Raw genomic sequence first — 24,340 nt, 5'->3', positions numbered from 1 at the left:
TTGATGTTGTCCTCGGCTCTTTTGTGACTTCCTGGATGAGTCGTCGCTGTGCTCTCGGAGGAATTTTGGAAGGACGGACACTTCTGTGAAGGGTCGTTACCGTGCCGGGTTTTTCCATTTGGAGATAACGGCTCTCGCTGTGGTTCTTTAGAGTCCCAGAGCCTCTGAAATAGCTTTGTAACCCTTCCCAGACTGATGTCTTTCAATCACCTTCTTCCTCGTCATTTCTGGAATTTCTTTCAGCTTTGGCACAGTGTGTTACTCCGTGAGACCTTTAACCCACTCCATGCTGTTGGGAAAGTTCTATTTAAGTGTAGATGTGATTGAACAGGGTTCGCAGTAATCCGGCCTGGTGTTTAGTGTTTCTTCAGGTTTTCACATTCTTTTGGCTACACAGTTAGATATTGCAGTATGTGCAGTGCTGCTGGTTGCGTCCTCCTCTTTGTGCCTCTCCGCCGCCCACGAGTTCTTTTAGATGAGAGCATCATTACATGAACTATGAATTTTAATATCATATTCTTATACTGCTTGCTTTACATTCCGTGAAGGTCTTGAGAAACGCTCAGCGTATTTGACGTGTCCTCGTGTAAACCCGGGGTGAACGACATGATATCGGATTTCTCGCCTTAACCGCGTTTCACCGCTATTTCTCTTCAGAGGAACTTCTAGTGGCCAGCGTTTGAGTAGTTCAGTGCACCTTAAAAACAATATCACGCAGTCCGATAATAACCCTGATGTGATCTGTGTGTGTGTGTGTGTGTGTGTGTGTGTGTGTGAGTGAGTGTGTGTGTGCTACAGGTGGGAAGTTCATTGTAACACAGCATTTTCCCGTACAGTCTCGTCACACACGAAGGTCAGTCCTAACGTCAGCGCTAGGATCTTCCATTAAAATGACGGGAAACGAGAAACGACGCACTTCTCTTCTCGGAGGAGGAAATCCGTAATCCCTTGATGCGAATTCTTGTTTTTCGCATATTTTCTTCTCCCTTTTTGGTACCGTGCACACATGCCGTAAATATACTGTAGCAGCGGCTGCTCCTTAAATATCTTTTGTCCTAATAAGGCGCCGATCCGAAGGTCACACGGTGGAAATTCTTCGGCAGCTGGATTCCACGGCGCCCCTACCCGTGGAATTCAGGACCGGGGCATCGCTATGGCAATGGGCTGAGAAGGTTCTAGAATTGTTCTGCTGTTTCTGCAGCATCATTGCATTAGACTTTAAAGTCTAAACGTTTTCCAAACATCAGCCTTTGGTGAATTGTCTGAGGTTCACAAAGACGCCACTTTCACAAAATGCTTTAATATACCAACAGAGGAATTCTCCTTCTACAACCCAAATATCACTTCCATACAAATAATTGCCCCTGTCCACGTGTGTGTGAGATGTGTGTGTGAGATGTGTTTAGAAGTGTGCGGCCTCTTGACTGAGACACAGACGCCACGATGAAAAGGAGACGTGGTTTGGAGCAACGGGCCTCGTCTATCGGTCCGTTCGTAAAGTCGCGTGTAAATGTTTGCGCAAGACTAAAGTGTAAAGTGTTATTTTTCGGCTGGCGTTCTGGAAGTGCTGTTAAAAGAAGGTACCGCGGCAAATTAAACCGGTCTATAAGCCAGCGTTCGTCCTTTGGAGAAATCATACCGGCCTTTAAACGTGCGTTCCTTCATTAGCGTGACCTGCGCTGAAACTTTTATGGCTTATTTATGGCTGTACGCAGACAGACGACTCTGCCCTCTACTCACGCGGCTGCATTTCTTCGGTCATAATTGAATGAGTAGTCTACTTGGTTTACGGTTCGTCCTCGTCCGGATCACATTCGGAATGAAACGTCCATTTGTTCCAATGGTGCAGACGAAGGTAAAATAGGTTAGCTTTGATCATGATGCATGGTTGATAGTTGATGATGCTAAGCTGGATAGCTAGCATGTCAGATTTCAAAATGGTCGTAGGGGTCCGGTCAGTTGTACCAGCGTTACCATTAAATGCGCCTAACGTATTGAAAAAAAGCCACAAGGCTATTAGTGAGGTCAGGCACCGGATGTTTGGCGAGGAGAACCGGGGTGCACTCGCTGTTCCAGTTCATCCAAAAGGTGTTCAGTAGGGTTGAGGTCAGGGCTCTACACGGGCCACTCGAGTTCCTCTCCTCAAACCTTGGCAAACCATGCATGGAGAATTGTCGTGCTGGAACGGGTTTGTGTGTCTCAGTTCCAGTGAATGGAAATCGCAGCGCTACAGCACACAAGGACATCCTATCCAACTTTACGCCACTTTGGGGAACACCCACGTATGGACGTGATGGTCCAGTGTCCACAAACGTTTGGCCATATGGTGTTGTGTATCCTGTAATATGTACATGAAGACGGTATTTGTTTATTATGAATAGACAAAAACATTCCTGTTGTGTCCAAAAAAAAACCCACCCTGAAGCTTTATAATATATTACTCATAAGATTTACAAAAAAAAATGTGTTACAACCTTTACAACTGACTCGACCCTGAGGAACGTAAAAAGTATATGGAGTGAACACAGAACATCTCGTACTAATCCCAGCACGGTAATGTCACTTTAATGTACAATATACACTGTAATACACGGTTACTGTAAACCTCCCATTACCAGGACTCCGATTCGACTGCTGCTGTAAGCTCAAAGAGGGGCGACACAACAGCTTTAATGAAATCGAGCGGCCCGAGTGAACATCGTGGTGGATTCAGAGACCGTATCCATGCACTCTGAATCATTCATGCACCTCTCTTTCTTTCCCGCTTACCTCTCTTCGTCTTTCCATTTGATCTGTTTCTCTCCATAATTTTTTCTATCCTAGTATGCCCCCCTTTGGTCCCTCCTAGTAACTCGCACCACGGGGAACGATGCAAAGCGCTCGCACGGCTCACCGCCGGTGTTTTCCATACATTCCTGAAGTCCATGCATACCGCCTTTACCCAGCTCATGAGATAAACTACACATTTATATCCTGAATTAATTCTACTTCCTCTCCTCCCCGGACATCTTGACCCCACCCTGGTGCCGTTACGTTTCGGGAAGTCGTCTGTCATCGGGGTCATCACATTCTTGTGATAGCATGGTAGTGACAGAATCTCTCTGTAATGGGACGGAGATTACGATCTGAAGTCCTGGTGGGAGTCTGGGAGGGACGGTCAGTGTTGATCTTCCCCCTCCGCTCCAGGACCATAATAGCGTGGTTTGTCTGGTATTTGATGTGATATCTCTATACGTTTCCCAACATGGGAAGACTCACAGGTTTGGCGGTGTCGGTATGTGTGTTGGCCATGTTCCCTGTGGCTTGTCAGGGTTGTTTGATTTAAAAACCAAGTCTGAAAGCAAGCTCTGGAATGCAGACGTTTATCTGAGTTTGTTTTGTCATGTTCGGGGAACGTGCAACAGATTGCAATCTTTTATCTTGGAGTTTGCGGTGCTCTATTCTGAGCTGGTACATTATGGACGTTTTAGTTAGCTTGTGTTGCGTTTGCACTTAGGGATTTTTCAGCTGCACTTATCCAAAACATGCAAACAATGGAAAGCTGTGTGGTTTAAAAAAAAAAAAAAAAAGTACACACACATACATCTAAAATCATTTATAACCTAAAAAGGTAAGTCTTGATTGAAGGGTGAGCGCACCATTCATAGTGAATTAATGCAACAACACCAGCAATCCATTCTCAGTTAAATATTTAATACTCACACACACACACATTATATATATATATACATATAAACGAAGTTATGTGTAATAAAGAGGAGTGACACGGGAAAAAAGTATTGAACAAGCTAAGTGTAATTTATTTAATACTTAGTGCAGAAACCTTTGTTTGTAATGACACAGTGACTTTGTGCTGAATCAGTAAATGTTATTACCTTTAGCCTGTATAATAGAACAACATCATCCAGTGTATAGCTGGGTTACATTGTGTTGCCTTCAGCTATACATTAACAGTAAATTGAAAGTGTGATAGGTTAGGGTAGGATAGACCAGGGGTCGAGAACCTATGGCTCTCTCAGTGATTGCCTACGGAACAGTCGCAGGAAAACAATCACGGAAGCTGGTGTGTTAATGCAATGAAAAATATCACAGAATTCATAATCGACGCTCGTGGATCATATATACACCAACCAATCGTGATGTGGCTCAACAAGCTCGAATTTCAATGGACAACGTGGAGCGGAGCGGTAATCTCCCGGTCTAATTCGTAAATCGGTTGAAAACTACGTAGTCAGTCTGTTTTCAGTTTTTTAACAAAGGTGAAATGGCTAAAAGGATTTTTTTTTTTTTTTTTTTTTTGCATATTTGGAAGTTAATTTTAAGTAGTGTTGTATTTACTCTCACTTGCGTACTGCATCTTGTGTTGATTTACCATTTGATGAAGCTATCATAGTGGGTTAAATGAAGTCCAAGTGCCACCTACAGGCCTATTAGGTGAAGTGCAGGCTGTTAGGCTAAGAATTCGCAAAATGTCAAATGGCCTTTATTACATTACTCCTTTTTCTGGCTTTTATGGCTCTGCCGGTTGAGAAGGGTCCCGACCTCTGGGCTAGACGCGTGCATGAGCCCCTAACAAAAAACAAACTTCCTATCACATTGGTAAATAAAAGTTGAAACGTTCCATAAGTGCAATAGTGCAAAATTGCACGAAAGATTCGTAGGTCAGGAAGGGTTGACCGAGGAAGCGTGTGAAGACGGGAGTTATAAGACCACAACAGTGCAGTGGAAATGCCTCAGTCAACAGGCAGACAATATCTGAGCGCTCTCTCAGTCCTCACCCCATCCGCTCTCCTCTCTTTCTCCCGCCCTCTGTCTAATCTTCTCTCAAGTTTCGGTTTCCTCAGATAAAACAGATTCAGGAGCTCCCCAAGCTCAGATAAAGTTTCGGCACGCGGACACACCCTGTTATAGCTTGACCACAGAGGTCCGAGAGAGAGAGAGGGAGAGAGGGGGAATTAAGGAAGGAGGTGGTAGGAGAGAAATCCTTAGACAGAACCCAAAACAGACACTTTGAGGGGGTAAAAAAAAGAGTAGGTGTTTTTGAGTGGTGCATTTTTTAACATATGAGTGAGTGTGTGTGCGTGCGTGTGTTTGTCGGATCTTCTGCATTCCTGGGGCTCGGCTTACGTCGGGAGGATCTGTGTGGTCAAGAGTGAAATCTCGGATTCTCCCGGGAAACGTAGCATTGAGCGGCGCAGAAATCTGTAGTCATTGTGTCAAAGCTGAAAGAGAGGTGACGAGATTGTGTGATGGCGCTGTGAAACACTCCCTTCCCACTCCAGACAGCTTGCGTTCTCATTCCTCCAGCCTTCTACCATTTTAAGGCACCATGGCGACAGGTGCCTCGATCCTCTGTCACTTGTCAGTTAATGAAGCTGAGATATATAACAGGAACACCCTAAGACTGGCCTTCCTGCCCCTTTCAGCACCTGTGCCACCTTCAGGGTGTGATGTGTCCCATGAATTCACACTGGGCTCACATGCTGAAAGACAGATAGAGGATGGAGAAAGGACAGGGAGAAAAGACAGAGAGATGAAAACACAGTGTTCCCTTTGTTCGGCTGCGTATCATGTGTTAGCGTTAGCGTTAGCGCTGACTTCCGAGATTTAAATCTAGAAAACGAGATAGAAAGTGCAGAATTTTTTTTTCCTAACCTTTATTTTATTTTATACAATTTGATTTGTTTATATTTTTCTCTCTAGTCCCCTATTCATTTATTTATTTACCTTTTGCTCAATCTCTCTCTCTCTCTCTCTCTCTCTCTCTCTCATCCTCGCTGCCCATTCTCAGGGTTAGTTCCACAGAGTCCGGATGTTTACTGCTTTGTAATGATGCCTAATTACATCGTAATGGTGTTTAATTGCATGTTTGAATGACGGTACGCATCTTCACGTTGGTCAACACTGGGGACTGCTTGTTCTCCAGCATTTGAGCACGAGAGTTCAGCAGGGAAGGAGCGAATGGAGCTGCTCGGTTCGTTTTACCGCAGGAAACTGCGTAGAAAGCAGAAGAGGTCTGAGCTCGGCAGGTCCGATGGAGCGTTGTGCAAGCTGCCGCCAGAGACCGGTGTCAACGGTCTCATCTCCAAGGTTCTCAGGTTCACGTCCAGGTAACAGTCGCTAGAATACTGTGTGTGTGTGACTGGGTTAGCATCCCTCAACGCACTGGATAACCGGATTTGACCCTGAACAGGACAAGCGTCGTTAGAGTTAGTGCTTTGTAACGGTCAGTCAGTTTTGCGCTACGGGAAAGTCTTCAGGACGGAGAACTCGGCACTACTTTTCTCTGTAACGTGACATTCTGGGTGTTTTTTTTTGTAATTCAATAGAGTAAAAAAAAAAAAAGAAAAAGAGAGATGAAAATGCGAGGATAGTGTAGGAACGACTGTTTATAGCTTTAGTAATATGTCATGGTTGTGCCAAAGAGGCACAGAACTACATTACCCATCAGCCCCAGCACGTCACATGTCTCAACCACTCTCACCTGTGTCTGGTTGCACAAGTTTTTAGGAGTTTTTCAGTGTCTGGTTGTCAAGCTTTTGTTGTAATGGTCGTGTGTTGTTGTTGTTGTTGTTGTTGTTGTTGTTGTGTGTGTGCGCCACAGGTTCGTCTACAGTCTGTATGCGCTTTGTTTTGTAACAACAGTTCATGTTTATGTCTTTGTTTTTAAGTCTTGTTTTGTTTTACTTAATAAAAGAATCTGCGTTTGCGTCCGCCTTCACCTCGCAAAACGTGACATAATATAAGTGAGCAAACTTTTCTTCTGTGCGTTCCACAGAATTAAGCAACTGCTGAAAATCATGATGTGTTGTTCTTTAGGAAATAAACAAACTGTCATTATTGGCAAAAATGTGCTGTTAAACATGCTTTATCGCTTACTTAATGGCTATATTTATATGAGATATATCTATATCACATATAATATGTATATATATATACACATATATGTGTGCGTGTGTGTGTGTGTGTGAAAGAAAATTTATTATACAGTTATTATATGTTTTTAAATCTCTGCTGGATTTATAGATATTTTGAATATTACAACCTTTTGTTCAACTCTTTTTCTCAAAACCACAAATGGAATTTTGATTACTTGGTGGAGCAAATATGTCAGAAATGGAAATGCAGAGCCATTATTTGTCCATGATGAGATAACTGCTTAGTTCTTCCTATGTATGTAGACAAGAGCATTTCCTGTTTATCCACCCAATTTTAAGTGCCCCGAGTCTAGTCAGGAGATCACAACTAAGTCCCTGTTTATTTACTTTCTTAAATTTTTTATAGTCAGGTTTCTCCAGTGTCAGTATTTAGAACGTGTAGGTTCTGGAAAGGGACCTCGAGCCACTCTGAGTAGACACTACGAGGCGTCGGTCGTTAACCGGTCGCACAGATTGCGTGAGGGAACCTAAGCCCTTCAGGAGAGTGCTGAGGTCGGGGGTACTGTTCCGGTTCCAGACAAGGTCTTGTACGTGAGCATCAAGGTCTTGAATTTGGAATTACGTGTGGCTACAGGAAGCCAATGGAGGGAGATGGAGAGGGGTGTGACACGGGTCCTTTTGGGCTGGTTGAAGACGAGGTTCTCGTGTATATGTGATGCTCGTGGCATCATCCTCCAAATGTTTTAGGAAATGCATGAATCGGTCCGCAACCACGGATGAATGTGGAAACTATTACTCTCCTTCTCACTGAAGTATGAAACAGTTAATCATTGAAAAACTCTTCTTTTTTTTTTTTTTTAAAGCAATGCCTTACCAACATTTTTTGCGTGTGGGAATTGGCTGCTCCCCTATTGTAATAAATATCAAACTGGACGTCTGCTCCATATTTGGTTAAATATAGACCGGTTTTCAACCGAAACAAAACACATTGGTCTTATTGGAACCGCTTGCCAACTGATTCTGTCATGAAACTATTAAATGTGAGGGATTCATTACATTCCTCCAGTCCAAATTCTCAGTCCAGGATGTCTGTAGTGGTCGATGTTCACAGTTAAAGATAGAGCAGTTATTAGCATCCTTGAAGATGCTCCAGTGGAGAATTGTGTACTTGGTTAAATTTTTTATTATCTAGGTCTGATACAGAACCAGTTCAACATTCCTCTTGCACTTAGCCGAATGGCATTTGGATACACTCCACGTGGGCTTAAAATAATTCCGTGGCGTCATTGGTCAGTTCCAGTGTTTAAATGGAAGTCCTTTGTCTTGTTCTCCTTATTTGTCTTAGAAGCCATTTTCAGTCATAAGCCTTTAGATCAAACTGTGGAGTGTGAGGAATTGCAAAACCAAGGTGAAAGTTGACCCTCAGAGTAAATGTGGCTTCTACAGGTCTCATTTCCAAACACAGGGGTCCAAGCCCCCAGTGCCCCCAGTGCCCCCAGTCCCTAGACCAGGAAAGAAAGGACTCGCTCTCTGGTTTTTAAAAGAAATTTCATTATGTAAATTAAAGCTAACAATGTATGTCCAACTTCACTATTATTAATATACTAAACATCATTTAACTTGTCTTTTTTTTTAAGGATTAGGGATTTTGACTAGGGAAAACAAGATTAAATATGCTTACAACTGATAAATCGAACACTTGACAGAATATTTGAATGGTAATGATAATCGGACGGCGATTAAAAACGCTGTTTGTTTGCTTTGCATTCTTGCGACGAGGGACGTTAGACGAGGGGCATGTACTTTTATGTTTCTTACTGCTCACTGTGTTTTCCTCCCGCTTTTTCTGTATTATAAAACTGTAGTTTTATTTTATATAGTTTTATTTTACGGTCAATAATAGGCAGTAATGTGGCAAGGGGGGCGGGGTAGGGGTTCTCAAAAAAACTGGAAAGCGGGGCTCATAGGGGGGAAAGTTTGAATACGTCTTCTTTAGCTTATGAAAATATGATTTCCAAATGGTGTGTGCAAAATTTTGAATGGTACTCTATGTCTGTGTGAGAGTGGGACAATATAGGCGCGCGTGTCAGTGATCGGTGTTGGCTTGTCCCCATCTGCTTTGAGCTTTGGCAGATGTATTCATCTCTCTCCCTTTTCGCAGGGGCAGTGAGCCTGGGTCCCGTCCCCATTCCTGGCACTCCACTAAGCTGGGTGAAGGCCCTCTGGACTCTGACAGCATGATGCAGATATCCCAGGGTGCCATGGGGGCTCCCTGGCACCAAAGCTACCATGGCAGGTCAGAGACAAACAGATGTTAAAACAATATCTCGAGAGAAAAGTAAATGTACTCAAACGTTAATTAGAACGACTCTGTTATTGTTAGTATACATTTCAACAAGCGAGCATCTGTCCACTCCTCAAAGGAATATCCTGTTACACAAAAAGGGTGAAAATAATACCACCTTGTTTAAAGATATGCCGTTTTATTATCTCTAATCAGGAACCGAATTACTCTCTTTGATGCTGATCCAAGTTCAAAGCAATCATTAATTTTAACCAGGACCCATAATGCACGCGAAGGATAGTACTAGCACTGTCCATTTTTCCAAGAAGATTGCTATGTGATTCCAATAATATCTCAATAACCAGGGCTACGGCACACTGCTCAACTTTTACTGGCCTGTCACCTCATGAAAAAACCCCCATAAAATTCTGTCCTGTATGACCTTCAAATCGACGTTATTTGGCTGTGTATAGAATCTTAACATTTTCAGTGAAACATATTGACATAGATATATACATTATAAACAGAATTCAAACATCATTCCTACTAACCCTACAGCCTAAATCTGAACTTGTAGAGCACCATTATGTACTCTTCTGTATTGTATGTTCTACATTTTCCTTGTTAACTTATATGCATACAAAATGTAGCTCTACTGTTTACTTTTTTAATCACAGTGCCTCCACCACAGACCTGTCAGGTTATGATGCAGTATTTCTGAGGAAAAGTCCAGACCAGTACAGTTCAAGGGGAAGCATGGAGAGTCTAGATCATTCACACCCTGCTTACAGTTCCTGCAATCAACTGTCGGTCTCCAAATCCTCCAATAGCATTGACCATCTGCACAGCAAACGTGATTCTGCATACAGTTCCTTCTCTACCAGCTCAAGTATCCCAGAATACCTTGCAGCTGGGCCAACGTTCAGCAAGGAACGGTCATACTCCATGGACAGTGTTCCTCAACATAGAACTGCAGAGGGCATGCATCAGGCAGATATTCACTATGTCCACACCGTCTATGACTCTCAAAAGGGCATGTCTGCAGAGCATGAGGTCCTTTCTACAGCAATCCTAAAAACTAATGAAAGCAAAGCACATCCGTCTAGATGTGGAAGCGTACAGGGCAGGGGTTGTCACCGTTCTAACAGTACCAGTGGCAGTAGCAGCAGCAGTGTAAGTAGTGGTTGTGGTACAGTCACGTCTCATCGTCACAGTGCAGGACCAGTATGGGGCCAAACACACAATGGCAGCTCTTATGAAAACCTGAAGGGGGCACCTTCACCTCCCTTACGCAGTGACAGCTATGCAGCCACCCGGAACCATGAGCGGCCCAGCTCATGGTCCAGTCTTGAGCAGGCTCGGTCTTTACGGGCTCTTCACAAGGGTTCTTGGCATCACTCCAGTGGCTCTGTGGCATCAGGAAAATCATCCTTTGGAATAGAGGGACAACTTCACACTGTAATTGAAAAGAGTCCTGAGAGTAGCCCGACGATTAAACCCAAACAAAGCCTTCCACCTTTATCACAGCCTGGATCAGCCATGTTGCCTACTGGCATCTACCCTGTTCCACTGCCAGAGCCCCATTTTGCACAGATACCAACAACAAACCCCAGCTCTAGTAGTGTGTACCCAGCACTTGCCAAGGAGAGTAAACCCATCCCTCAAAAAGAACACTATGGAGAAGATTCTGGTGTTAGGATGGCAGCAGAAAACGGATACCAAAGCAATGCTTCCTACTCCTGTTCTGTCCAGTCTCTTGTTTCCCCACAACCTAAACAACCAAACCAGGTGAAAGATGACCCTCAGACCAAATGTGTCTTTTACAGGTCTCATTTCCAAACACAGGGGTCCAAGTCCCCAGGGTTGCCCCTAGGCCTTGAAAGAAAGGACCCTTACACCCCTGTTCAGCCAAGGCGAGAGAAACCCAGATACTCACATGGCATGGATATTATGGAATCTTACAGACAACACAGAGAGGAAGAGCTAAGCAGATGCCAAGAACAGAATGTCCATCCACAACCATTTTACTCATCATGTGAACTTTTACAACAACATGCCCAACCTCAAGGAAGTGATCAAAGAATCAACACTTCAGGTAGGTTCCACAATGAATCCGGCACCTATCAACAGAGGGACCAAGATCTGGATCATCCACTAACCCGACTTGAGAATGCACTTGCAGAGGTCCAGAGATGTGCTAGCCCACAGAGCACTACTAGCCATTGCAGCGTCCAAAGTGAACGTAGCATGTCAGTAATGGAGAAAGTCAGTCACTTTGAGAGGCAGCAGACCAAACCACGTAGTCACAGTCACAGCCTCTGCAATTATAGCTCCTCTGTTGGTCCAAGTCAGGCTACCCACAGTGCCAAGAGGCCCCTGTCTGGGCTGAAAGATCTGCAAAAAGGGTATGTCCCGCAAGGGAGAAGTTGGAGTACCGGCCATGAGGGAAATGCAGAATCATCACAGGACCTGCAGCCAAGGTACGTGAGCACTGATCAAGCTGAGCATAGGAAGTCACATGACCTACACCGAAGCAAGAGTTCTTTCCAACTCAATGAGGAAAATGGCAAAGACTTTCATAGGAGCAAGAGCACTTTTCATCTTGAGGAAAAGAGCAAAGACATCCAATGGAAAGAAGACCATCAGGATACCTTAGGCACCGTTCCTGACACCACCTTTACTCGAGCATACAGAGATAGCATCAAGGATGCTCAGTCCAAGGTGCTGAGATCCACTTCATTCCGAAGACGAGACTTGAGCATAAACCCTCCTCCTGTGCCTGTGAAGCACATGTCCCTGGATAGGAAGGGACACAATATAAGCCCCAAACTCACCTCTTCTCCACACACTCCTAAAGAACGCCATGTTATTCCTGTTGAGCTACCAGACAAGACCAGTGCTCCTGAGCTTCCAAGAATCCCTCCTGTAGGGCCTCCAGTTGTGCGAATATGTGGACGAAAGCGACTGACCATGGAACAAAAGAAAATGTCATACTCTGAGCCAGAGAACATTCATGAGGTTGGAGTTTCTGATCAAGAGTCTGGCTTATGTCAAAAGAAGGCACCACTTCAATTCCAGCTTCCTGAGACAAGTGTTGCAGATCGACGAAGGATGTTTGAACTTGTAGCTACTCGTAGTGCAGGTACCAAATTAGCCACCTCAAGACCTGAGTTAAAGCAGATGCAGCAAGATGCTTTGGCTGATTATGTGGAGCGCAAGACTGGTCGACGGATGGACGGGCGTCCTCATCGTCCTCATAGTGCCTACATGCAATCGACTTCCTGTTCCTCCATAGACTCACAAAGCCGAACCTCCACCACTAGCATGGGCTGTCTTCAGGAGCCAGGACGAGAGGGTATCTCTGAGGATAACTGCCAGCCGTTCACTATTACAGCCAATACACAATATCCCGTGCACACTAACAGGAACACCCAAACTCAGACTCAATCTGAAATCTATCAGTCTGCCTTTAGACCACAGAGTGCAGAACCACAGAAACCAGAAAGGCAAGCAAAGAGAACCATTCCAGGCCATGTTCCATGTCCAACCTGGGCTCCCCTCCCCAATGCCCCTGCTAGCCAAAGCTTGGATGAAGTTTTTGGAAGACCTGTTCCAGCCAGAAGCTCAGGGAAATCAGCTTCAGCAGAGGACCTCTTGGATCGCAATCAAGGTCGTCCTGTTTCTCAGCACTTCAGATCAAAATCCTCTCCAGCTGTGGAGAACTACAACATGGTAATGAACTTGCTTTAAGATCTTATGACATTAGCACTGTACAAAACTTTCATATTTGGGTATCAGATCATTTATACCATTCATCATTATGGCCCATGCTTTAGCATTTGAAATGTTGAAAAGACAAAGTAAAGAAAAAGTTCTTTAAAATAATAATATCGGTAAATAAAACTTAGATAGGAAACATTTCGCTTCGCCCTAAGAGGACATGATCAAACCCATGTTTCTATGTCGTGAGGAGGTGAAAGGGGTTGTCCCTCTTTTTTCTCAGTTAAGGATGATGAAGAATCAACTTGGTGCCCACTACAGGAAATATTCAAATCTCTTCACTTCCTGTTTGGTGCCACTGAGCCTGGCGGCAGGCATGGCTCTGACAGATGTGCTAAAATGATAAACACAGTTCCTCTGTGACTACAGGGAGTAGTCGTGGGAGATAATGAACAAACTGCCACAGATTCAGGCATAAAACATTTGACATGGTTAAGGAGCTCCGCTTATCTCTGAGAGCAATTACCCTGCGCATAAACATTTTTCACATGACCGTTAGCTACGACGGGGTCTGCAAGAGATGGTGAATCAAAACAAGCTCCGAACACAAAGACTCCAAAGTGTTTCAGTTATTATAGACATGCGCAACCCATTTTAATGCACATCTTGTAGAATCATTGACAGATCGTTGACAGTCAACAACCAGTGAAGACAGAGCATGAATTTTGAGGTCAAGAGTTATGACATCACAATGCCAGTATAAATGACTTTCCAGTCTTAAATGAGTTGTTGCTAAAATTCCAACCCGTATTTCCCCATCAAATCTGTATGATGTACACTACACTGTGCAGTTGTTTTAACTTTACATATATGAAAGATGAAATGGTTCTACATTAGCAGATCAAACAAGACCAGATGCCTTCAGAAAATAATGAAATGAAATGTTTCTCCATTTAACAAAAATACTACAAAGAGCAGTAAACAGTAATAAAGGAAACAAAGGCGATATTTGTAGTCTGAGGTAGAATGAGTGCAGGTTTATAAGGACCTGAGCTGTGAGTGTTATTGAGCATCTTGCAGAACCAGACACGGTTCTTCTGGAGCCTTTGACCGTCACACTCGCTTCTTATTATTGCAGAGAAATCCACCACATGAGAATCCACTCGTATTTTATATGAGAAGTGTCTCTTACCACTTAATGCGCTGCTTTCTGTACTGACATACAAACATTTTTCTGTGACATTTAATAAGTGCTGGAAAACTAACGTTTTTTGTATTGACTCGTTAATGTAGAAGTCATCAAATGAAAAATCTATAACAAAGTTTGTACTAAAAAAAAATATATGGTGGCTAAGACTTTTGCACAGCAAAACTAAATTTCCTTGTACCGGGTAAGCATGTGGAAGTTTCTAATATTTCTCATTAACCATAGTGGGTTGATTAGTAATCACATAATGCCTCACTTAACTGCCCCTTTGGACCCAGAAGACTTCTGCCTTTGTAATTACAGTATAATGGTTAACTTCCTTTGGTCTGATTCATTCCCCTGTTGCTGTTCACCTCCCCAATTATGTTTCCTTGTTCTTTTAACTTCTAGGATGTCTTGGCTGGAGACCTCAGATTGTTCGGGAGTGTTTCTAAAGAAAACAGGTGTGTATGTGGGCGTGCGTGCGTGCGTTTGTTCATATAAACATGAACAGTCCTTTGTCTGGTTCCGTTTCGCTTTTGTCTTGTAAACGAGCCAACTGGCCCAAGTCACTGCCCTTCCACCTACAATATCACATGAGAAGTGCTGCACCCAAAACACAGAACTCATAAACACTAAGCTATTGTTATCTGTGTTGTGTCCCTATGTTTCTGTGGTTTCCCTAACCGCAGAAACCATGGTTCAGTTGGTTAGTGTCGCTGTTGCCATTTTGGAGCTGATCCTGTAGAGTTGCTTTTATATGGAATATTTAACAGTACGATTGGAAACTGTAAACATGTTTTAACATAAACATGCTGGGATAGCGTGCGGAATGATATCAATATGGCATCGTTATGAACTCGATGTTGGCGAAACAGAAAAGCGGTATCGCCGGGAGTTTGAATCCTGATATGTGATTCCACCTTTGGCTGAAAGTCCAAGAGAGTAAATCGGCAGTGCTGTCTGGGTGGGAGGGATGGCGTTACTTTCTTCTCTGTCAATCAGAGCAAAACTGTCCAATCTCTGAGCTTATATGTCTGCAGAGGAGGTAGCACTGTCCTCTGAATGTGTGATGTAGGATGAATTGTGGGACAAAAAGATGTGCTGGCTTGTTTCACGTGTTTTGGAGGCAGCACGTGTTAGCCTTCACCCTCCCTGGTTGGTATGGGAATGCTGGCTAGTGAGTGGGAGCTGGCAAATGACCAAACTGGGAGAAAATTGGACAAAACCACACATTTTCTCTTCATATAATTTGTAAATATTGCTTAAGAATGTCTTAGACCTTTTTTTTTTGTAGCGTATGTCTTGAATGATCGGTGCTTTGTTCACCAAACTTAGATATCAGATACACATTGTATATTGTAAAGATGTCTGCGAATATGGTGTTTCTGTCGTATTGCGAACCCTTTTTTTTTTCTTTCTGTATGTGGAACAGGCTGTCAGGGAATGTGGGACCTGAGGTCACACAAAAGTCATCAAGTGAAGTTGGTCTGGAGCAGAGCTGTCTGCTGAACCCAGGTCTGAATCAGCTGAACCCGCCCGTGATAAGGAGGGAACGACAGCGCCACTCGGACCGACCCCGATCCCACAGCGCCTCAGGCCTGGCAGCTTCTGTCGGACTGCCCTGTCCTTTCTCCTCTTCAGAGTGGCAGAGTACCAACAAGGCACAGTGCCAACCCAACCTAGATTCCATCACTTTCCCAGGCACCGTCCCTGAAAATCGAACGAGTTCGTTGTCAGGAACGGACGATCAAAATTCTGCCGATGCGAACCGTTCCGAAGACGCTCCGAACGACTCTGGGAAGACAGCCCATGACCTTTCACTTCCACACCAAGAAGATGCAGAGTCACTCACGTCTTTCTCTTTCAACCCACGCCATTCTGAATCGCCCACTTCTCCCAAACGATCCACCTCTCCCATAAGGTCCCTCACCTCTCTGCGGATCTCAGAGTCCAGTACCGGCTTCGCCTCAACTGCAACTGTTTCACAGGGGGATGATGAGGTGTTTTTGTCTCCAACCTCTCCACCACTACACCCACTGTCAAGAAGAGAAGGAAACTCCTCAGAGGAACCTCCGTTTCCCTACCCGCTGACCCAGCCTCAAGTAAAGGAAGAGGCACTTGACGTCACAGTGCCTCAAGAATCACAAAATCTAAACAGGTACACACACACACACATTATTTAAGAGAATTCGGCATTGCATTTAATACCCCCCGTGGTATTGCTCCATCCGCATCACGGCAACAGGCCTTAATTTCTAGTGATGAAAATAGCCATGACCGTGACCAGGATGAAGCGGTTATTGAAGATGAATGAATGAATCTATTATTTGTAATACATCAAATGATAAAGATGAACTAATGACCTTGCACGCTTGCATTACAGCGTCTTTGAGCATCCGTCTGTCACAAATGCCCACCGAGACAGAGACGTTCGTCAGCTGCGTAACCTCTCGTCCCTGTCAGGAACCTCTGAGCGGGATATCACCAGCGTCGCTGCTGTGACCTCTGAAGCTGAGGCAGAAGAGCTTGCAGAAAGCCCTGAGTTTCCATTGCTGGCCAGGAGGGAGCGCACGGAGGCAGAAGTGCGGGTGGAGACTCTGGCTCGGGAGCTGGCGTGCCGAGACGAGGCACTTGCTCCTCTTCTGAACATCTGGGCAAGCACCACTATGTTGGACTTGATGGAGGACATCTTTCCCTCCTGCTCATCTGCTCTATGGCACCAAGCGAAGAATAGCAGCAGTCATGCAGGTGACAGGTATGGAGAAACAAGTTTTTTTAGGGGTATTATGGGAAATTATTATTATTATTATTATTATTATTATTATTATTATTGGATGTCTGATGGGATAGGGGGATTCATTAATTAATAAATTAATTAATCAGATGGCATACCAAAATTTGACTACGGTGTCAAGTCGTGTTTAATTTGAAGGTTTTCTGGTATTTAAAGAATTCTACACGGAGTAACACGACAACACTAACACCTAGCGGTGAAGGGCTGGAACATATTCAGCTTGATAGAGATGAAATCTTTCTGCCGGGGTTCCATGGCTAAATGCTCGTCTTTCTAATCTGTTACAATAATCCCTTACATAAGTTTGAATTAAAATGTTGTTGTCGTTAAAAATATGACCTGCAGAGTTTTGTCGCATGGTTGAAACGTTTTCATGTAAAGGTCTGACGTCTCTATTTTATTTCACCGGATATCAGGAAGTAGATTCTCCTGAATGACGGTGTATATCTACGAGCTAGGACGTATCGTATTCATTATATACGTATAAAACCTGCGGTGGGTGTTTGCATGTGCGTTGATTAGGACAGACGTGACGCACTGGCTGGTCTGTCTGGAAATATGCGTCATTGATGGCATTGTGTGTGCACGAGTGTGTCAGTTACTTCTGCCCTGTTTGCTGAGTGGAATCTAGTTCATTTGTAATCAGATTTTCTGGCACTATCTCACTTTGCGTATGTGTGCGTATGTGTGTGTGTGTGTGTTACCTCACACAGTGCTCAGAATGCGGTGTGTGTTGCTCCTGAGGCTCATGTGAAAGCTGTTCATGGACAGATGGAGACTGATCTGGACAAAGAAGAATCCAATTTGAATGAGAAGAAGGTTTGATCCCCATCCATTCATAATATTTCTGGACACAACTACAGTAACATTGTTTTTAAAGGAATAGTCCTGTCTCAAAATGTTCGGGGGGTTTTTTTTTCAGTAGAGAACTCGAACTAAGAAGTCCTGCCGGCATCCGTTCATTTGAGTCCCATCAAAGAAAACGAATGATCAAATCATAAACCTGTAGATGCTGCAGGTTGCGTTTAGTACAGTGTATCCTCTGCTCCTGTAGGTGGCGCTCCTGCAGGCTCTGACCGTGAGCTTAGAGGCGTTGCGGATGGAGAGAGAGAGACTGGTCGAGGAGCAGCTGTGCTACAGTGCTCTGGGCTGCAGGATAGAGGCGCTGGTGCAGGAGCACTGCAAACCCAACGAGAGTGAGAAGTACCGTATGTTTATCGGCGACTTAGAAAAAATCGTCAACCTCCTGCTTTCTCTGAGCGGACGTCTGGCACGTGTGGAGAACGCCCTTAACGCCCTGCAGGGGGAGCCAGAGAAGGGAAGCACGGACGAGAGGGTGAGACGTTCAGTCCTGAAGCTAGTCTGTGTCCTGTAACCACGTTATAGAGCTGTATTTATTGCACTTTGGTTCTAGGTGTTGTGAAATATTAAGCGCTTAATGAAACGGTTGGGTAAAGCGACTCCATTAAACCGCCATTTCAAGGAACACACAACACTATACTCTAAAAATTCCAAATGAAGAAAGTAAATAAACAGGGATTTAGTGCCGATCCTCTGACTAGACCCCGAGCACGTAAACTGGGTGGATAAACAGGAAATGGTCTTGTCTACATCCATAAGATGAACAAACCGTTATCTCATTACGGACGAATGATGACTCTGCACAGTCGCTCTATCGGGTCATCAAAATTCCAGTTGAATTCCACTACTTAAGTCTTTTCCACTCTCAAAAGTATTAAACATCAGTATTAAAAATTCAGAAACACACTACACTATAAACACTAATCAGTGTTTGTTGGGAAATGGGGCCCAGGCGTGTTGTACAGTCTTTGATTCTTTTTTCTGCTCACCAAGAGTGTAAAGAGAGATTATTTGATGTTCCACAGGCTTCCTGTGAGCTCAATCCGGTCTCACCATTCTTCTCGAACCTATCTTATCAACAAGGCATTTCCCCCCACAGAACCGCCGCTCACAGAACCGCCGCTCACAGAACCGCCGCTCACAGAACCGCCGCTCACAGAACCGCCGCTCACAGAACCGCCGCTCATAGGCAGTTTTATGTTTCCCTAATAATCAGTAAATGCTGAACACGCGATACTATTCAGAGGAATTATATAGTAAGCAGACTGTGTGGAAAGGTTTTGTGTGTTTGTGTGTGTGTGTGTGTGTGTTTTTACAGTCTAGGCGCACGGTGGCTTAGTGGTTAGCACGTTCGCCTCACATTTCCAGGGTTGGGAGTTTCCTCCCCCAGTGCAAAGACATGCACGGTAGGTGGATTGGCGTTTCCAAAAGTGTCCGTAGTGTATGAACGGGTGTATGAATCACTGCGCCCGGGGGCCATCTTCCGTCGTCTTGACTCAGTCTTACCACTGGATCACGGCGATCAGCGGGAAGTGAGAGTGAGGCCCATGCTGCGCAGGTCTTCCTCACTTTAATCCAATTCATGCGCAAGTCGGGTCCCAGTTTGCGTTCTCCATAATGGAGGCAGAAATGGAAACTTCGGTCTTCGTTGAAATCGACAGACGAACTCCAGTGTGTTTACAGTCATTAGCTTACTAATAAATATTTCATCGATTCAGTGTGGATGTGATGGGAGTGTAGTTGTGGGTGCTACTGCTTCACCCCGTTTAGAGACACACTCATCTCATTCTGGGTGTGTTAGTGTTCTGCTTCACACCCATTACTCATAACTCATTACTTCGTAATAGACATTGCCACGTGTGATGTGAGAGAAGAGAGGGCAGATATTTAAATTCATCCGCAAGCTTTAGAGACTAGCAGAGGACCTTAGGAGACTCTGTAAGAATTCGTAAATCACACGTCCTTCCTGTTTTACTTCTTATTTTATTATATCTAAATCCTTTCACCGTATAGTAAATGAGAATACATATGTCCATTTACAAAACATTTTGTCTGATTTGCATACGGCCGAAATATTATATAGTTCACAAATCACACCCAAATGACATCATGTTTTCCTGATGCTGACTCGATACTGTCATTAACAAACCTACCTTCATTAAACAGCACTGCCTAATGCTTATTACATATCCCATTATACTGTCAATCCCATTTATATTAATATCTACTTATTAAATAAACTGATTCATACAACAGGAACTAGAAAACACACCCAGAGGGTGTTGTGTTAGCTGCTCCCAAACTAAAAATGTTATGATATTTACATTGTCGCTTCATTTTGGTACAAGCGTACATTTGTCCTTATAATCACACCGATTGAAGGTATGTAGCTAGATATTGTGAAGTAACATGAAAAGTGTCATTTTGAGTCCGTTTTTTTTTAAGCATGATTTAAGCGAGAGATGTTCAGTGGAGTGGACACCAGGTGGCGCCAGATTTACATTTGAACTACTTGGTTGAAATAAGATCCGGTGTAAAGAATAGTATCTGTATTAATATCTATATCAGGGGTAGTATTTTATAATGGGAATGATGCTGATGTTGTGCTACACCGGAATTTTGTTAATCTGGGATACTGCTCAGAACATGCTACGAGAAAAGACACGTGCACACTAGATTTTTCCCAAAATCAGAATGAGCCGACCGTAATCGTACAGTATCTGTAATACTTGTCTGTCCAAAGAAGCTGCCATAGTTAAACTCGTATATATTTATTTAGTTTGAATATACAGGATATTGTGCAAAAGTTTAGACAAGACAAGAGAAAGATCTAAGGCTTAAATTAGGAAATATACTACAAGTCATTACAGAAGCCTAATTCATACCCATCTAACAGATTTCCTCTAGCCTGAGAGTTCTTTTTATTTATTTATTTTTTAAAATATCCTCTACGTGAGCTATAATCACTGTTTAAAGATGAGTTCGGTAAGGAACAAAACGCTCACATTTATACAAATAAAACGTGCTTTATAACACTTGCGTAAATAGCCGTCGTTGTCCTAATGTAAAGCCGATAAAGAGTACAGTACGTGCCACTGAACTGAACTGAAATTGTCTTTCCAACAATATAACAATATATAAATTGTTCTAAACAGACGGTGGGACGTTTTACTGGTTGTATTGTGACTGGTTCAAGTTGCACTAAATGTGATTATGTAATCACTAATATGAGATCTACTGGTAAATATTTAGCGAAAGGCCCATAAGATCTGTACTTTTTTAAGAACCGACTCGTTCATCGCTAGATCCGGTTAGTTACATCAGTTCAAGATTCCTCTGGGAACCGTCGCCATTAGGTGTCGTGTAGAATAGTTGCTACTGTGGGGAGATGTCGACTAGTCGGGTGGAGGGAAAAAACAGCCGAGAGGCGAACGCTAGAAGAAAGCAGGCTAAATATACTCTGGTAGTCGGGCCAGTTTTATAGCCAGTGCACATTGTGTAATACAATGCTGGGAAAAAGGGGGTTTTATTGAGCTTTATTGTAACGTCCCTTTGAGTGCAGGACTGTTTTTTAATCCCCTCCTCCTGAAGGAATTCCTCCCCACAGTTATTATTGTTGTCCTTTAAATATTCCATTGCAAAACATATATATATTTTATATATACAGCTGTAAGCCGTACAAATGCCTCAGCTGATGGAAGATTTAGCACTTGCTTATTATTATTATTATTATATTCTATATTTTTCTTGGTATAGAAGTGGATCAAAATAACTTCCAGTTCTACATTTCAGTCTTTAACCCTGTCGTTTATTTCGTACTCCCAGCTGTCTGTGCGCTTGAACTTATGGCGTTTTGTTGGAAAAAATTTTCCAGCAAAAAACTTTGCTAAAAGATTGATAAATGGGGCCCAGGGTTTGGGTGTTAATCGAAGTAACCCCTAGTTCCCATAGTGTGGCCATTTGTCTGTTTAGAGACCGTGTGATAACACGCGACCGTGGCGTAATTCTGGACAAGCAACTAATGATCTCTCATCACACTGCGAACCTGACTCGATCCTGCAGCTTTCTCCTTTACAACCTCAGAAGCATCTGGCCTTTTCTGTCCACAGAGGCCACTCGGGTGCTTGTTCAGTCCCTTTTAATTCTGATCGGACTACTGCAACTGACTCCTAGTAGGTCTGCCGCTACAGTAGGTGCCATGTAACCTCTGCAGGACTTGGTTTCGGCCTCCCCGAGTCGTCTCATATCGCTCCTCATCAAATTTAAAACACCCATGCTCATCTACAATGCCTAAACAGATCAGTCATACCTGCCTGAAGGCACTTATCGAACTCTGCTCTGTAGCACGTTCCTTGCACCACAAGGAAGACGTGCATGAAGACTCTTCTGTGCACCGACACCGTGGTGGGATCCGCCTCCCCCGGCTGCGTGAGTCGCCGAGTCTACTAACGACCTAGCTCTTCAGTAAAGACTTGAAAAATGGAACACTAATAATAAAAAGCAGCCTGTTGTACTATCTCCTCCGCGTACTAGCATGAGATGAGTTTTTGACGGGGATGACGAAGCACTTCTGTGAGTTGCTCTGGATAAGGGCGTCTGCCTAATGCTGTAAACGTGAAGGTAAATGTGGTGGTTATCAAGTTTGCCTACGATGCAAAAGGCTTCTGATTTGAAACGGGGCGGAAGCAAGGTCAATTTTAGGGGCGGTGGAGGCTCATTAGTTAAGGTTATAGGATCGGAAGGTCTGGAGTTTGAAGCTGCCACCGTCGAGCCCCTGAGCAAGGCTCTTAACCCTCAACTGCTCCTCCAGCAGCGGCGCATCACCCTGCACTCTGACTGCACTTTCTGACAACATGGAATATACGAAGAAAGTGATTTCACTGTACTGGACTCATGATTCAGTAATAGTTTAACACTCGTACTCAACACCGTTCTTCCAAATGATCTTGGTGTTGTGATGGTGGTAGAGAGCACTGTCTAACACACAGGACCCAGATCTCCCATCGGGTGGAGCTCGGGTGACTGTGAAGGCCATACCTTCACACCGAACTCTGTATCGATTTACATCATTTTCATCTTCATCAAACTATTCAGTGAGCCCTGTTATAAATTTGCTCGAGTGTATGTTTGCTACTAATCCCGACCTTTTGATCTCCTAGTTGCTTTTACAGCCATCGTGATATTGTATATAAGATTTTTTTTTAAAAACTGCTTTAATGAAATTTGAGCTGGTGTATGTATACGTGTGTGTGTGTGTGTGTGTGCAGGCATCCTTGCAGCAGAAACAAAGTCAGCTGCGCAGTCAACAGGAAGACGCACGTGAGCTGAAAGAGAACCTGGACCGACGTGAGCGCATCGTGCTCCAGTTCCTGGGCGGCTATCTGAACACCGCGCAACTGCACGACTACCGGCGCTACATCCGCGCCAAACCGGCGCTGCTCATCCGCCAGCGCCACCTGGACGAACTCATCCGCCAGGGAGAGGAGCAACTCTGCAGACTGACCGAGAACACGAACCCCGAGCTCAATCCGCAAGCGAGCTCCACCCCCTCTCCGTGTAGCGATTCCAACTCGCCGCGACCGACCACTGTGACCTCGCTCTGACTGTCCGTTAGCCCTGAAAGCTGCCGAGTAGAAAAAAAACACGACCGTGAGAGTTAGAACGAGAGAGAGAGAGAGAATGTTATTAACACTCCATCACCACTCACCCGTGGGGAAGTGCCTTAAGTGAAGGAATTCAAAACAACACGAAGGACAATGCTAGCGCACGCTTCACGAAGTGTCAGTAGATCTGTTAGATACTACACGCCATACAACGCCACCGTGTGCCTGTCTTTCTCTATCCGTAAAAGGGTTTTCCTGCTCCTGACGCGATTCAGAATCGACAGTGACGCTGTGGCCTCACGTCCACGCAGACACACAGTTCATTACGTGAAGCTACCGCTAAAATGAAAACCGAGAACGGGCTTCAAGTTCCCTTTTCTCCAGCTCAGAGGCGCTCAGCCAGAGCGTGTGAACATTATTTATCAATATTCCCCACAGGAGCGTGTGTACTGCGTAAGAGTTCACAGAGCAGAGCTGGCACAGTCGTAAGACGTTCGTTTTCTCTAAAAATGCACGTCCGCGACCGCGACTACGTTGCGTCCATATACGTCACTTCTAGTCTCGCTGAACATAATTGTGGAAAAAAATTAATAAATAATAAATCTAACAAAAGAAACCACACAAGCTAAACCTGAAGTATTTCTCTAATGATAGGTTGCATACATGTTGGAAATCTGATCTGTGTGCAGTTTTCGGTGTGACCTGTGGTACAGGGGTAACGCCTGTTCGAGCTAATTGTACAGCACTTTGAAAAGAAAAGAAATAAATTTTTTAAAAAGGTGACGGTGTTTATGCGCTCTGCATCATCGATTACACGTTAAAGTCTGTTGATCGATTGGAGTTACTTCATCTGTTCCAATCCACACTCACAGCTATATCAATATACACACACACACACACACACACACACACACACACACACACACACACGGTTTAACACTGAATTTCCTGATCTACACGTACATTTACAGCAAGTCTTTTTTCCTGAGCGGTGTTACAGTCGACCCACGT

General features: G+C 44.0%; 1 protein-coding gene across 7 annotated transcripts in view; it reads left to right on the top strand.

Annotated features, from left to right (window-relative positions):
* Positions 1-24,109, top strand: part of shroom3 (shroom family member 3) — a 56,193-nt gene extending 32,084 nt beyond the window's left edge. For 6 of the 7 annotated variants that reach the window (XM_053688004.1, XM_017492171.3, XM_053688003.1 and 3 more), the window contains 8 exons: positions 9,040-9,174; positions 9,840-12,894; positions 14,480-14,532; positions 15,504-16,229; positions 16,455-16,826; positions 17,579-17,684; positions 17,920-18,201; positions 22,994-24,109. In XM_053688004.1, the coding sequence (XP_053543979.1) occupies positions 9,040-9,174; positions 9,840-12,894; positions 14,480-14,532; positions 15,504-16,229; positions 16,455-16,826; positions 17,579-17,684; positions 17,920-18,201; positions 22,994-23,329 (5,065 nt within the window). In that variant the 3' untranslated portion in view covers positions 23,330-24,109. Of the gene's footprint in view, positions 1-5,794; positions 6,111-9,039; positions 9,175-9,839; positions 12,895-14,479; positions 14,533-15,503; positions 16,230-16,454; positions 16,827-17,578; positions 17,685-17,919; positions 18,202-22,993 lie in introns of those variants that run through there. The other variant, XM_053688005.1, reaches the window with a different exon arrangement.
* Positions 24,110-24,340: the final 231 nt, after the last annotated feature.

The sequence above is a fragment of the Ictalurus punctatus genome, chromosome 18, assembly GCF_001660625.3.
Source record: "Ictalurus punctatus breed USDA103 chromosome 18, Coco_2.0, whole genome shotgun sequence".
NCBI lineage: Eukaryota > Metazoa > Chordata > Actinopteri > Siluriformes > Ictaluridae > Ictalurus > Ictalurus punctatus.
This window is presented reverse-complemented; position numbering and strand designations above follow the sequence as displayed.